Consider the following 14,909-nt stretch of genomic DNA (forward strand, 5'->3'; position numbering starts at 1 on the left):
ATCACAATTTTTAGCAAAGCGGTAAAAGGAGACAAGTCAATTTTGACTATTGAGCAGTTTTCAATGAATATCTCGGAATCGAAGGAAGATAGCAAAATTTTTGTTATAACTTTTTTTGTGGAGCCGATTGAGTGCTACAACAAATGTAATTACGAAAATTTCGCTATCTCCCTTAGATTCGGAAATATTCCCCAAATCTCAACTGGGAGATGAGTCGACTTATCTCCGCTTACCACTTCACTACTGAATTAATTGTTTATAATCATTCTCATTGCGAAAAGCAATACGACCGATGAGAATGATATCTCCCAATTTACCAGCAGTTAAATTTTATATTGTGATAAATAATTTGCTCATGTTCTAATCCCTAAGCTCACTGAATATTATTTTAATCACAATTACACTCCAATTCCTTTTAGAACACACTTTAGAGTGTGAATTTCCGGAATTCACTGTTTGTTGATACTCTGGTAAAAGTGCGCGTCCACACTGTCATCAATTTTTAGTTAGTTCACACAGTAATTAAATTAATCAATTAATTAAAAAACACGGAAAAAACTAATGGAATTTCCGGAAGAATTTCAATAGAATTGAAACAGAATTTTTCGATTTCCGCAAATACAGCATTCGAAAGTAAAACCTTGAAACATTTTTTTCTCCTGTGGGTAATATGTTTTCCCTACTGACCCATAACTTTCCAATGCATCCGGGTGTCGACCCGCATCAACAATATCCGAGCTATTTCTCAATGGGAACAATAACCATGGAGCTGCGAAAAAAATGATAATAGCAAGTTTTCATGGATGCGAAGGCTTGCATTCGAAACTTTGGCAGTGACCCAACTAATTATTCTAGAGGTCGGAGTGCAGAAACAAAGGGTCCACTGTTTCACTCTCTATGAACTCGCGAGCGCACCCGGGGGGCTCTCACTATTCTCCCAAATAAACTCCACTCCGGGAATTCATTTCAGGCGCTGTCAAGCATGCAAACGAATGCCCATGCACTCCAGAAAATGTTACTTCATAACTTTTACGCATTTTCGCTTTTTATGAGTGGTTTTCTTGCACAAGTGGAAAAGGGGAGATGGGCCTTTCAAAAGTGTAGAGATCATGGGGGTTCAGCTGTGACTTTCAAATATATGGATCCGTTTAGTGAGTCCAGTAGTCAGGAAGCCGCTCGGTTTCACTGCGGGCTCGGTGGATAATTTTTTTTTCTTTTTCTAGATTGAGGATGTTGGGAAATCGGAGTATTTGGATTTTTTGAGAACCTGTAATTATTGAGAGTATAGTTACGAGATATAATTGCTACATGCTTCAGATAATTTTGAAGTTTTGAAAAATTTTGTAAAAATACTTTTTATTAAGTGACAGTTTCGCTGAAATTTCAAGGAATTTTAAGAGTGAAAATTCACGATTTGCTCAGTAATCTATAGGAATTGTGAATTTCTGTTGCGTTATTCCATGAAAATCAATAGAAATCGAAAAATATTCTTGAATTTTCAGTTATTTGAACATTGAACATAATTTGGTGCAGAATATTCATGTTTAGATTAAAAATTAGGAGGGAGGTGGGCTTTCAAATAATTTAGAGATCATGGGGGTTTCAGCTGTGATTTTTAACTACAGAGATCCGTTTAGCGCGTCCAGTAGTCAGGAAGCCGTTCAGTTCTACTGCAGACTCGGTATATAATTTTTTTTTCTTCTAAATTAAGGATATTGGGAAATCGAAGCGTTTGGAGTTTTGAGAAACTGTAATTAAGACTATAATTGCGAGGATATAATTGTTGAAGGCTTGAGATCATTTTGAAATAAAAAAAAAAATAGTAAGTGACAGTTTTACCAAAATTTTAATGAATTTTGTGAGTGAAAATTCACAATTTGATCAATCATCGCTTGAGGTTTTCTGTCTATCATTAATAGAATTTTAAATTTTTGCAATAAAAAAAAAAATTATCGTGACAGTTTCACCGAAATTTTAATTAAATTTTGCAAGTGAAACTTCGTGATTGCAATTGCGTACAAATCATTAATTTCCGGTAAATGAAGTTAACGAAATCCTGATGAGTCGTAGAATCAATGAGAATCATGTTAGATCACGACAAAAATTCAATTTTTGTGAGAGATATTGAATGTCCCTCAAGTAAATCTGTTCTTTTCAGCAGAGCAAATTTGTTCTCTCGGTGTATCGCAAAAATGCAGTTGTAAAAAATCGAAAACAACTGCATACCCCGCTCCGTCCTCTCGTCATTCCTCCCCTAGTCCCAAGCCGAAATAATTAGCCACCACCGCCGGGGACTCCGAATTGACAATTGGCCCCAGCACAGGTGAAACAGGTGTTCACCTGTGTGTTGCATTTAACGTGAAACCGCAACCGACTGTACAAGCATTTACCCACGCACCACGCGCCGTGCTGTATCGCTTCAAAATCCCCAGTGTGGACACTATTCTCTCCTTTATTTTCAATAGTCTGGCGAAGTGATAACGATTCAGTTGTTTAAATTTCCCATCACCAATACTTGGAAAACATTTTTCACTCCCGCCTGCACCTGCGACGTTTTTCCAATCGTTTATTCCAATTTTTATCTGTGAAGTGAATAGGAAAAATCGTCACGTTATTGGGGACACATCAGTATCAATAGAGAATAGAAGAGTATCGAGTGAACTCACGTGAATATAACTAAATTGGAATCCCTGTCCGGGGAAAAATGTCTCCGGGGCTCCTAGTGCATCGAGTGAATGAATCGAGTTCGGTTGGGGGTCTTGACAGTGTCTAAGATAGTTCGATAGAAGAAGAATCGAAAGTTTGTTTATACTTTATTTATTGAGAATTTATCACTTCAGTGTCTGCGGCTTCATCACTCTGAATTATTTCAGTTTTTTTACTCCACTTTTCGGTATTTCGGATGGTAATTCTTTCCCGTTTCCTTATCACTCATTTTATAACTCTACCTGTCCTATCCTCGGTTTAAAAATGTTTTAAAAATAAATTTCAAGGTTTGAATTATATTTTTTTAACTGTTGCGAACGTAAAATTTCAAGGTTTTTTTTTTGAAGATTCCACGGGTTTTGTACGGCTTCTTGAATGATAAATTGGTTTGATAACGAGTGATTTTAGAGGGAAAAGTCAAATCTTCAGTTATAACATTGTCTCGTGACTATTTTTAGTGGAATGACTCGTTTTCAAGATGAATAAGCATTCAATAAAAATGTTGAATTCGCGGATGATTTAACGATTTCAATTGTCAGAACACTTCCTCAATTCAATTTTCATTAGCAGCAAGAGATTAGTATCTCCTCCACTTTGATAAAGAGACTGAAATGTGAAAACTTTAAAGTTTTACGGTTTTTTAAATGTGAAGATTGCGCGAGTTTTGTACGTCTTCTTGAATGATAAATTGTTTTGATAACACGTGATTTTAGAGAAAAACATCAAATCTTCAGTTATAATAATGTCTCGTTACTATGTCTCGTGGAATCACTCGTTGTCCAGATGAATAAATAATAAAGCATTCGATAGAAATGTAGAATTCGCGGATGATTTAACGATTTCAACTGCGAGAGCACTTCCTCAATTAAATTTCCATTAATCCCAGGAGATTATTATCTCCTCCACTTCGATAAAGTGTCTAAAATGTGAAAACTTCGAGTGAAAAATAATTTCAGTGAATTTCGTAAACAAAAAAGAAATAAGGAAATAATATTTTGATTTATCCTTCCACCGGTATCAGCTCCAACTGCCGATCTCTGCGGATATTCCACGTGTCACGTTGACGTATTATGTAACGAAGGAATGAAAAACAGCGACGAACACTTATTCGATTAGTATGGCGAGGCACAAAGCCAAATCAACAAGGAATATCAAAAAACTGTGATAAAAATTGATTGGAGTCACCTTGCAATAGTCTCAATTTCAGGCGATTATTATTTATTTGTTATTTATCTTCGGCGGAGGGAGCTCAAGGTGACAATGCGAAGGACAGGGCACGAGACTATCGTTATAGTTTGCCTGATAATTGTCACTGTTACGGGTGAGTATACAGGATACAACTGGTGAACTCTGTGTTTACGTTTTTCAATACGTAATCCGACTTCAGGGGCCTTTTGTACCTGTGTGTTATGTGCAAAGGTCTTTGATTCGCTTCGCTGGGACTCAGCCACGTGCTACTGCACATGATCGATTTCTTCCCAGCGCGAGCACCTCATCCGACACTTTCGCTTTTTAAAGTAGTAGATCCAAACTCTTTGGGAGTCGTTAAGTGGAACGAGGATAAATAGAGTTAAAATGCCCGAAAAAAAATTATTCATCATTTTTTAATTTCTTGTGGGAATTATAACTTTGACGAGTGTGAGAAATTAATCCATCAAATTCTCTGAGAATCATTTTTTTTAAGTAGTATATCCTAACTCTTTGGGAGTCGTCAAGTGTAACGACGATAAATAAATTTAAAATGCCCGAAAAAAATTATTTATCATTGATAACTTCTTATATGAATTCTAACTTTGACGAGTGTAAGGAATTAATCCATCACATTCTCGGAGAATTATTTTTTTAAAGTAGTATGTTCAAACTTCGCGTGAGTCGTCAAGTTTAACGAGGATAAATAGAGTTAAAATGTCCGAAAAAAAATTATTCATCATTTTTTAATTTCTTGTGGGAATTATAACTTCGACGAGTGTGAGAAATTAATCCATCAAATTCGCTGAGAATCATTTTTTTTAAGTAGTATATCCAAACTCTTTGACAGTCGTCAAGTGTAACGACGATAAATAAATTTAAAATGCCCGAAAAAAATTATTTATCATTGATAATTTTTTATATGAATTCTAACTTTGACGAAATAATTGTTTTTTTTTTATTTTCTTAATTAATAGTCTCTCGGTTGACTACGGTAACCCTGAATTCTCGGCGTAGCCAGACACATAAATTATTTATTACAAAATTTTGACACTGACGATAATTTTTATATTAGGCACAGAATTTTTATTATTTTTCTGATTTATCGAGATTTTTTCTACATCTTAAGCTTTTTCCTAACATCGGAAAATTCATTTTCTTGTGAGAGTCTGGATCATTTTGCCACTTCTAAATTAATTATTATTAGTAATACTAGACTGGCAATTCAGCACAGAGTCAACAAGAATGTTTTGATTCAGATTTTTTATGGAGCGAATTTTAGACGGAAAAAGTGATGAAATTTCAAAAACGAAATTTCCTCAACTCACCAAATTCGCCTGAATTTTCCTGCTTTTCACGAAATTTCATTGAGTTGAAATTCAATTTCCATTCATTTTTCCGTCAAATTGTGAATTTGCAATGTTAAAAAACTTTTGAACCGAAGATTTAATGCAACTGTTGAATTTTTCCATACAGTAAAACAGAGGAAGTGATCTCATCACTCTTCCTTTTGTTCCTGAAAAAGAGTCGTGAAAATCGGACGCTCTCATTTATTATTCATCCATAAATATTTTAATGCGTCTGCCTTCGCGAGAAAAATCTGGGTCACGCTCTGTGCATACATGTGTCCTGCCAGTTACAGCCCAGGAAAATTACTTAACATCGATACATAATTTATAATCAATTAATCACAAACAATTACCGCTTTCTCGGTGAATAACCAGCTGGTGACTGAAATGATTAATCATCTATACATGTTAAAAAAAAAATTCTCCTGTCGTGAACAATTGGGAGAAAATTATTCCTCGTTTCAAAATTCACCATCTCTCGTTGTGTATTTTTCTCTAGTAGGGACGGAAGGTTGTGACGAGGGATGGGAGAAAATCGAGGGGGTGAAACCGGAGACATTCACCGCGGTGAAGACTCTCTATGTGGGGGAAAACTCCCAGGGAATCGTGACAATCTGTTTTGACAGGTAAAATTACATTCGGCAGAATTATTCGTTCAAAACGATTTAAATAGCTTCACTCAAACAATTGGCGCAAATATAATTTTTCAATGGAATTTTAATAGAATTATTAAAGAATTTCTTACAAAATTTCAATAGTTTTTCTCTTAATTAAATAAAAATACTCGGTTTGAATAAAAAATCACTTTTGAAAATTATTTATCAATTAATAAACAATTTTTTAAATGAGAATTTTTTCCAACCATTTTCACTCATCAAATTTGTCAATTGAATTGTGTGAAAAAAATTTGAAAAAAATCATGAATATTCAGTGTCATTCAAATTACATTTTGCACTGAATTACAATTTTTTAAATCATTCGTTGTTTATAAATAAATAATTGAAATTGTTTAAACTTTCGGAAACCTTATTTTTTAGGCATGAAATCGATTTGTGGTAAAATTCAGAATGTGAATAAATTAGTTACGACTCCAAACAAATGATTTTTTTGGTGGAAAATTGATTGTTAATAAATTATTCACAGAAAATGCTCGTAATTTTCAGAAATTGCTATTTTAAAATTATTTCATCAATCAGACCTGCAAAGTTTAAATAATTATTCTTCATGAATCCTGCAAGTTCCCTATTATTCAAAATAAATAATTCATTCTTAGAGTTCATTCCCCTCCTAATTCTATCAAAATTCCCCGAAGAATAAATTTTATTTGTGATTTTCCATCAAACATAAGAACGACCACTTGATCAAACGTTTATTGACCCAACGTACATGAAACTCTCCAGATGTTTGAACTCGACCAACTGCATGTCATTCCTGATAGACTTCGACCGGAGTGTCTGCGCTAGTATAGAATCCCTGAGTGACGATTTTGAGCCGGCGGAGAATTTCACTCTCTACCAAAAAATATGCCTGAAAGGTAAATTAAATTTTATCAGCCATCGGGAGGTGTCACAACCGCAACAATTGCCAGCAATAATAGCCGTATGCTAAACAATCATTGTGGCGAGTAGAATTATGCAAATTATTACAACAATGGTAATTGATGGTTAATTAGTGCCCCCGGCGTGCAGTGCGAACAGGCTGTGGCAGGTCGAGAGGACCTTGGGTGCGGTGCTGATTGATACGAGGTATCTCTCACCGCCGGAAGTTTTTTCACGCAGTCAGTGCTACCAGAAATGCATTGATGCAGGTACATCGACCAAATGTCACTTATTTTCTTCATTTCCCCATCGGAGTTTCAAGGGTGGGGTCCATTTGAAAAAAGAAATTGACGCTGGACCAAAAGTAATTGCCCCTGACGAAAAAAGGGGCAATTAAAAATTTATTTCGTTCAATTGGCGGTGATTGGTGTATATTTTCAGCTCCAAACTGCAAATCCGCGCAATTCCGAACGAGTCACCCTCTGGCTGTGGGTGATTCCGAGGGCCTCTGCACCCTTCTGACGATCGAGAGAAGCGTGAGACCACAATCTTACAGAGCCTCGATGTACCGGGATGAGTACTTGGAGCCGCAGTGCCATAATCTTTGTAAATAAACTTTTTGTCATGGATAAATTAGGGGGCGCCCTCTGCTCGCTTCGCTCGCCCCCCCCCCCTCTCCCCAATCTTCTTGGGTATATTTAGGTGTTCGTATTATATATATAAAAAATTGATAGAATGATTTACCTCGTTTGAAAAATTGAGGTTTTTATTATTTACAAAAAGCTCCAACCAACGCCTTTTGTCGTGCGACTCAACGATTAATTTTTCCATTTATTTGCATAGAATAATTCGAGGTAAACCCTTATTATTTTTTAAGGATAAACTAAAATTAAACACTAAAAAACGTCCGAAGAAAATGAAAATTTGTCTGAATTTCAAACATGAATTAATATCCATTTTATTTAGACGGTTTTTAGTGTCTTAAAAATATCTACAAAAGTGTGTGTGAAATTCAGGCGTTCGTTTTTGCTGTGTATTCTCGAATTGTTATTTTTTGATAGAATGATTTACCTCGTTTGAAAAATTGAGGTTTTTATTATTTACAAAAAGCTCCAACCGACGCCTTTTGTCGTGCGACTCATCGATTAATTTTTCCATTAATTTGCATAGAATAATTCGAGGTAAATCCTTATTATTTTTTAAAGATAAACTAAAATTAAACACTAAAAAACGTCCGAAGAAAATGAAAATTTGTCTGAATTTCAAACATGAATTAATATCCATTTTATTTAGACGGTTTTTAGTGTCTTAAAAATATCTACAAAAGTGTGTGTGAAATTCAGGCGTTCGTTTTTGCTGTGTATTCTCGAATTGTTATTTTTTGATAGAATGATTTACCTCGTTTGAAAAATTGACGTTTTTATTATTTACAAAAAGCTCCAACCAACGCCTTTTGCCGTGCGACTCATCGATTAATTTTTCCATTTATTTGCATAGAATATAATTCGAGGTATACCCTTATTATTTTTTAAGGATAAACTAAAATTAAACACTAAAAAACGTCCGAAGAAAATGAAAATTTGTCTGAATTTCAAACATGAATTAATATCCATTTTATTAAGACGGTTTTTAGTGTCTTAAAAATATCTACAAAAGTGTGTGTGAAATTCAGGCGTTCGTTTTTGCTGTGTATTCTCGAATTGTTATTTTTTGATAGAATGATTTACCTCGTTTGAAAAATTGACGTTTTTATTATTTACAAAAAGCTCCAACCAACGCCTTTTGTCGTGCGACTCAACGATTAATTTTTCCATTTATTTGCATAGAATAATTCGAGGTATACCCTTATTATTTTTTAAAGATAAACTAAAATTAAACACTAAAAAACGTCCGAAGAAAATAAAAATTTGTCTGAATTTCAAACATGAATTAATACCCATTTTATTTAGACGTTTTTTAGTGTCTTAAAAATATCTACAAAAGTGTGTGTGAAATTCAGGCATTCGTTTTTGCTGTGTATTCTCGAATTGTTATTTTTTGTGTCAACATTCATAAACTACGGAATTTTAAAATTTCACTGCCTCTAATTTCTGCAACAGCAAGTTACGACTTTTGCTCGTACGCGGAGATTAAGAATCAAACTCTGCCATATGCGGACTTGAAGATCCAAGGACTGGGGGCAAAACAGGTATTCACGTACTTCAATGAAAGATCGCCTACTTCAATGGAATTCCCTCCGAACAATTATCGGATATTGACGGAATAATTGCTCTGTATTTTCCCTCAGTGCGAAGCACGATGTAACGCCAGTAGAGACGGATTCATCTGCCGAGCTTTCACGCTCGCTAATTCAACGGGTCATGGAGAAAATTCTTCAACGTGTTTGCTGCATTCTCATGATACGATAAGCACAGGCGTCAGTGCGCTCGTAAAGAGGGCACATGTAATCTATAAAGAACGAGAGCCCTGTTTAAACCGTAAGAACAATTCCGAATTATAATTATCCTGTTATTCTGAGGATGTCATGGGGCGCCTCACGGGAATTTCACGGAATAAATTTTCGGAGGATTTGGTTCTCACTTTCCGGATTGATTACGCTAGATTTAAAATGAAAATCAGCAGCGAAGCAGTAAAATAATTTAACGATTTTAGACAACATTTTCAATCATCAAATTTGTTGATTAGATTGCGTGAGAAAAATTTGAAAAAAATCATGAATATTCCGCGTCACTCAAATTTTGCACGGAATTGTTGATTTTTAAACATTCGTTGTTTACAAATAAATAATTGAATATGAATAAGTTTGTTACGATTTCGAACAAATAATTTTTATGATGGAAAATTGATTGTTTATAACTTATTCATAGAAAATGCTCGGAATCGTCAAAAATTGTGTTTTTTGATGATTTTATTAATAATTAAATTTTATTGATTAGGGGAGGATGGGGCAAAACGGCCCCCCTTCAATCGTCAATATTTTCCGATTCAATAATCCGATTGGGATGAGTTAGAGCTCGTTTTGAAGAATGAAAAATTATCTTCAAAATGAAGTTGAAACTGGGAATTTGCACAATGTCATTCACAAGTTATTAACAATTGAAGGGGGGCCGTTTTGCCCCACCCTCCCCTATCAATAATCAATGAGATAATAAAATCATTGTAAAATGTCGGGAGACTTGGGGTCAAATGGGGTTTAAATTCCTCGACGTTGATTTTCCATGTTTTGAACAATGCACGGAATGCCCATGGTATCCTTGACTCCTCCGTTCCTCCGCTGGCAAAATATTTTCGTTTCTATTCTAGTTAAAGTCTCCTGCACGAACGAGAGTTTAGTTATAGAATTAGAGACTCAAGAGCCATTTACGGGCCGTCTCTACGCAAGTGGTTACAGTGAGACTTGTGACGTCCAAGGGATTGGGAAGAACAAGACTGTTCTGACACTGAAGATCCCCGACGAGAAGGAATTGGATAGGGGAAACGTCAACTGTGGGATCACTCCCGCTTATGCCGTTGAATCAGATAATCAGTATGTGCCAGTCTATTTTTGCTGAAAAATTGTATAAAAAATACAATTTTTGGATTGAAAAATTTTCTGTACGAATTTCTAGAAATGAATTTCCCGAGTTCTTTTTACCACTTTTCTTTTTTTTTATTAAGAGAATCAAACGAAAAAATTTGAAACCTCTGAGCCGTAGAATTTCTATAGAACATGTCGTAATAGAAATAATAATCTTTATAGAACAACCAAATCCTATTGATTTGTTCTATGGAATATTTTCCATTGAACTTTTTTATTACAAAATTCTCTATTAATCTAGTGAATATTATATATTATTTTTTCTCCATTTATTAATTTTTTGTGGTGAACATTCAATGGAATTGTCTCTGAATTTTTTTAATACGCGTCGCTTTTACGTCCAGTGGAATCATCTCGACTTACTATTCTTCTAATTATTTTTCAAATATTAAATATGATCTATAGGACACGAGCGGCCATCTGGGTGACCCTTGTCGTACAATTTAATCCGATAATCCAACGACTGGGCGATCAATCCGTGAGGGTTGGTTGCACATTGGATAGTGGGGAAATACCACTGCCCAGGAATGTCACTGTGGAGACTGGTTACGGATTTTCAAGTCCTGAGTAACTATACCCCTTGCCACCAATTGAGGTGTTTCGTCCAGACATAAATTCAATAAAGTTCATAAGTTTCAATTAAAGTTAAATTTTGAACGAGTCAATTGTTAATATTACTCACCAATTTTTTAACTATTAAAGTAATCATCAATTTAAATATTCAAATTCCGAATTATTTTATCAATCAATAGTTAGTTGACAATTCCATATTGTCAATTATTTAGTTAATAGTCAACTGAAAAATTTAAATTACCAATTATTATATTATTTTTCAAATTTCAATGAAGATAAGTAAATCTTAATTATTGTGAGGTGCAACTTCTCATAATATCACTAAATTAATGATTGATGTCGATCTATGGTTTCGTTTCATTTTTTCATTTTTTTTCGTTTCAAATTTCATTATTTTTTTCTCCTTGAAGCCGAGATCGAGAAAAAAATACAAAAAAATTCCCGATGATGCACCACATTCAGATATTTCTTCCATGAATTTTTAATTTTTTTAATTACTTCAACTTTTCATACGAAACACCTCAATATTTCCCAACGGAACTGTCTTCCAGCCATTTTCAGAATATATTTCTTACTTTAGTGCTGGAGTTCCACCTCTGACTGCGACAATATTCAACACGACATCCCCTCCAATCTTGACGATGAAGATTGTTGACGAAAGCATGAACGAAATTTCCTTCGCGGATTTGGGGCAGCGTCTGGTGTTGAGGATAGAAATTTACCCTCCGGGCGGTTCGTAATTGTTCGGAGAGATCCAGCTCATTTTATTCATATTTTTCGGTAATGAGCTTTGTATTTCAGGACCCTACGACATCACTGCTAGACATCTAGTAGCCAGCAGTGCTTCCGGGGACCAATCTATTCTCCTTCTGGACGAAATTGGCTGCCCCGTTGATCCTCAAGTGTTCCCCGCAATGATCAAAGACCCCTCTGACAATAAATCATTGATTTCAACCTTTACAGCCTTCAAGTTTCCAAGGAGCTCGCGGGTCAGGTTCAATGCGGTTGTTAAGTTCTGCATAAACGAATGTGAACCGGTAATTTTCCTAAATTGCGTATTTTTGCTTGTTAATGGATGTCTCTAGCGAACGGACGCCCCCTCCCCCCGAATGGATACAATTAACTTAAAGTAATTTAAATTAATTTAATTTAATTTTATCCATTCTTATTATACAAATCTATTTTTTTCCTTAATTCACCTCTTGCAATATGGAATGAAGAGGAATTATATCGAAGATCAATAAAAAGTGCTTTTTTGTGACCAAAACAAACACACGAAACAAAAGTCATTCGAAACTTCATTCGGGTAATTGACAAATCACGAACTGGAGACTGAAAATTTTTAAAAAGGGATAATCGGATAGAAAATGGAGAAAACTTGTGTTTCATCATTTCTGTCGGTGGATAATTGGATTCTCTAATTTTAAGGCGAAGAAAGGAAAAAAATTCAAAATAACACAGACGGGAGGAAATGGAAAAAATTAATTTTTCAATGTCTCCGGAAAGTTTTTAAATCGATATATTTTTTCGAATAATGGAAGAATACCCATAAACTCGAATTAACAGAATAAATTACAGAAATTGAAAATTGGAGATTAAAAATGTCATCGGATTATTATTCGACTGAGATGAGTAAAAAAATTGATTCTCAATTAACATTTCGATGGCATTTCAACGTTCCGGTCTTCATTTATTGCAGACCAAGTGTCGAAATTCAGTCGTATCATACGGAAGACGCAGACGATCGGTTAACGATGTCATCCCCCTGGAAAGCCCTGAGGACCCCGCCCCGGAGGAGCTCCCACTGGATGCCTCCATCATAGTAAGAGATGCGTCAATTGCCGCTGTTCCCCTGCGATCTGGCAACAAACCAGACACCGTTTTAATCGCCGGAGATCGTGAGTTCCAAACATTGATAAAAACATCCTTTCGATCATCCGCAGTCACTCATTCATGAATTATTCATGGGTCCACCGCATTTTCTCGTTATAATTTCAGTAGCGAAGTCAAACGGTTTAAGTCAATTTATTCTTTAGTTGGGTTTTCCAGAAATATTTCCGAATGTAAGGAAGATAGCAAAATTTTCATAATAACCTTTTTTGTAGAGCGAATTGAGTGCTACTAAAACGGTTATGCGAAAAATTCTGCTATCTCCCTTAGATTTCGAGATATTCATTGGAAACTGGCCAACAGCCAAAATCGACTTGAACCGTTTGACCACTTCGCTACTGATTTGTTTCTCTAGAATCTCAGGATCGACTACTTTGTGTGGAGGCGGCCCTCGCTCTGGGTCTCTTAATACTCTGGCTCATAGTGCAAATTCTCCTGACGATCAGCTGCATTTACGTCATCCGGAGGTATCGGCGATTAGCGAGAAAAGCTGAAGAGGATCGCGCAGACGTGTTGGCGCGTCATCTCTACGGAATTCACGGAGGGAATTTCGAAATAGCCAGGAGAGTCAGGTGGGCCGACCACAACGGATCGTCCATTAGTTAACGATCCGAAGATCGTTCGTTATCCAAAGATTTCTATGACTGTTGAATAGTGTAATTTTTGGAAAGATAAATGTCTCTGTGCGCGTTTAAATGTCATGAGCATCTGACATTTCAATCGTTTTGGCAGTCTCGAGAACTATCAAGAGAGAGAACTATCAAGAGTTCAAAATGATCGGATTATTATTATTATCGGATTATTATTCGATCGGAGTAATTATTTTGATCAATAAAGAAAGTTGCAGACAGCAATGAGTCGTAATTCATCGAAAAATAAGCGAGGAAAATGGCATTCGCATTAAGTTGTGGTACGACAGAGGGAATTCTTAAACCGAATGTTCAGGAATTCACAATTATGAAATGTTGATATCCCCGTTATGATAGTAAAATAGGATTAAAATCCCTTGACTGAGCATTTCGCATAAAGATGCGTAAATTACAGTACCTTCTTGATATTTCAGAATCGCGTGATTAACTGAGTCGTTAGCCCCTCGAATATTTTGGTATTAATTTTTATGGATGATTATTCATTAAAAAATAGGAATTGTCATGATTAATATCATTGAATTCTACACGGAGAGAAATGTTCAGAAAAATTATGGAACGCTCCGGAAAAATTCCGTGACATTTCCGTAAAATTTCATACGACCACATTTCGCTCCGGAATTATGGAAAAAATACGCAATTTTTATTGAATATTTCTCTCCGTGTCATTTCGAAGGTTTCACTTTCTGATATTCAATTTAAACCTCCGCATTTCCGCACTCATTTCGATAGAAATATTGGACTAATGATGTGTTCACCTTAGCTTCGCAAGCGCGGGGACATTTACCTTGTCGTGTTTTTACGGAGTATTTAGATCCATAATCTGTGGCCATTTCTCTCAGTTCGTTATTTCGTTGAGTATGCCACATGCCGCCATTCAGGCTTCTTAATCTTATTCTTAATCTTGATTTGGGCTCATGTTGAGGGAATAATAACTCAGCTTTAATTTCCAGGAGAGAAAAATGAGAAGGGACCATTGGAACCGGAGATATTTCCAAAAAACTGAAATTTAGTCAGTTTTTTGGCCATATCTCCGTCAATTTCCGCTAAAAATGAATTTGACCAAGACAACAAATGTGGGGAGTGAGCTCAGCTTTAATTTCCGGAAGAGAAAAATGAGAAGGGACCATTGGAACCGGAGATATTTCCAAAAAACTGAAATTTAGTCAGTTTTTGCGTCCTATCGCCAGTTCTAATTGTCCTATCCCATTTTGCTCTCCCGGAGATTGAAGGTGAGCTCATTCCCCACAACTTTTGTCTTGGTCAAATTGATGTTTGACCAAAATTGACGGAGATATGGCCAAAAAACCAAAATTGTCCAAATTCAATCAGAAATCCTGTCGTGAGGAGGGCCCTATGGACGTTGGGGACCAACGGGCCCCGTTTCTGAATTCCATTGAGGTTACTTAACATAAAGAAACGATCCCCGCCGGTTTTGGGG

The 14,909-nt window shown here is 35.6% G+C and overlaps 1 protein-coding gene across 5 annotated transcripts; it reads left to right on the forward strand.

Annotated features, from left to right (window-relative positions):
* Nucleotides 1-2,370: 2,370 nt before the first annotated feature.
* On the forward strand, nt 2,371-13,675 carry LOC107035452. 5 transcript variants are annotated; one of them, XM_015252852.2, is made up of 14 exons: nt 2,371-2,993; nt 3,728-4,027; nt 5,743-5,869; nt 6,644-6,777; nt 6,916-7,050; nt 7,223-7,387; nt 8,881-8,969; nt 9,069-9,258; nt 10,085-10,307; nt 10,764-10,925; nt 11,512-11,663; nt 11,733-11,968; nt 12,631-12,829; nt 13,177-13,675. In XM_015252852.2, exons 2-14 carry the CDS (start codon nt 3,967-3,969, stop codon nt 13,425-13,427), a joined length of 2,124 nt encoding a protein of 707 aa, XP_015108338.1. In that variant the 5' UTR covers nt 2,371-2,993; nt 3,728-3,966; the 3' UTR covers nt 13,428-13,675. The 5 variants fall into 5 exon arrangements, with proteins under 5 accessions (XP_015108338.1, XP_015108337.1, XP_015108341.1 ...); XM_015252851.2 differs by having other exon boundaries at nt 2,371-2,905; XM_015252855.2 differs by having other exon boundaries at nt 2,371-2,905; nt 5,746-5,869.
* Nucleotides 13,676-14,909: the final 1,234 nt, after the last annotated feature.

Source organism: Diachasma alloeum, unplaced genomic scaffold, assembly GCF_001412515.2.
Source record: "Diachasma alloeum isolate Michigan unplaced genomic scaffold, Dall2.0 Dall_scaffold_00198, whole genome shotgun sequence".
Classification (NCBI taxonomy): Eukaryota; Metazoa; Arthropoda; class Insecta; order Hymenoptera; family Braconidae; genus Diachasma; species Diachasma alloeum.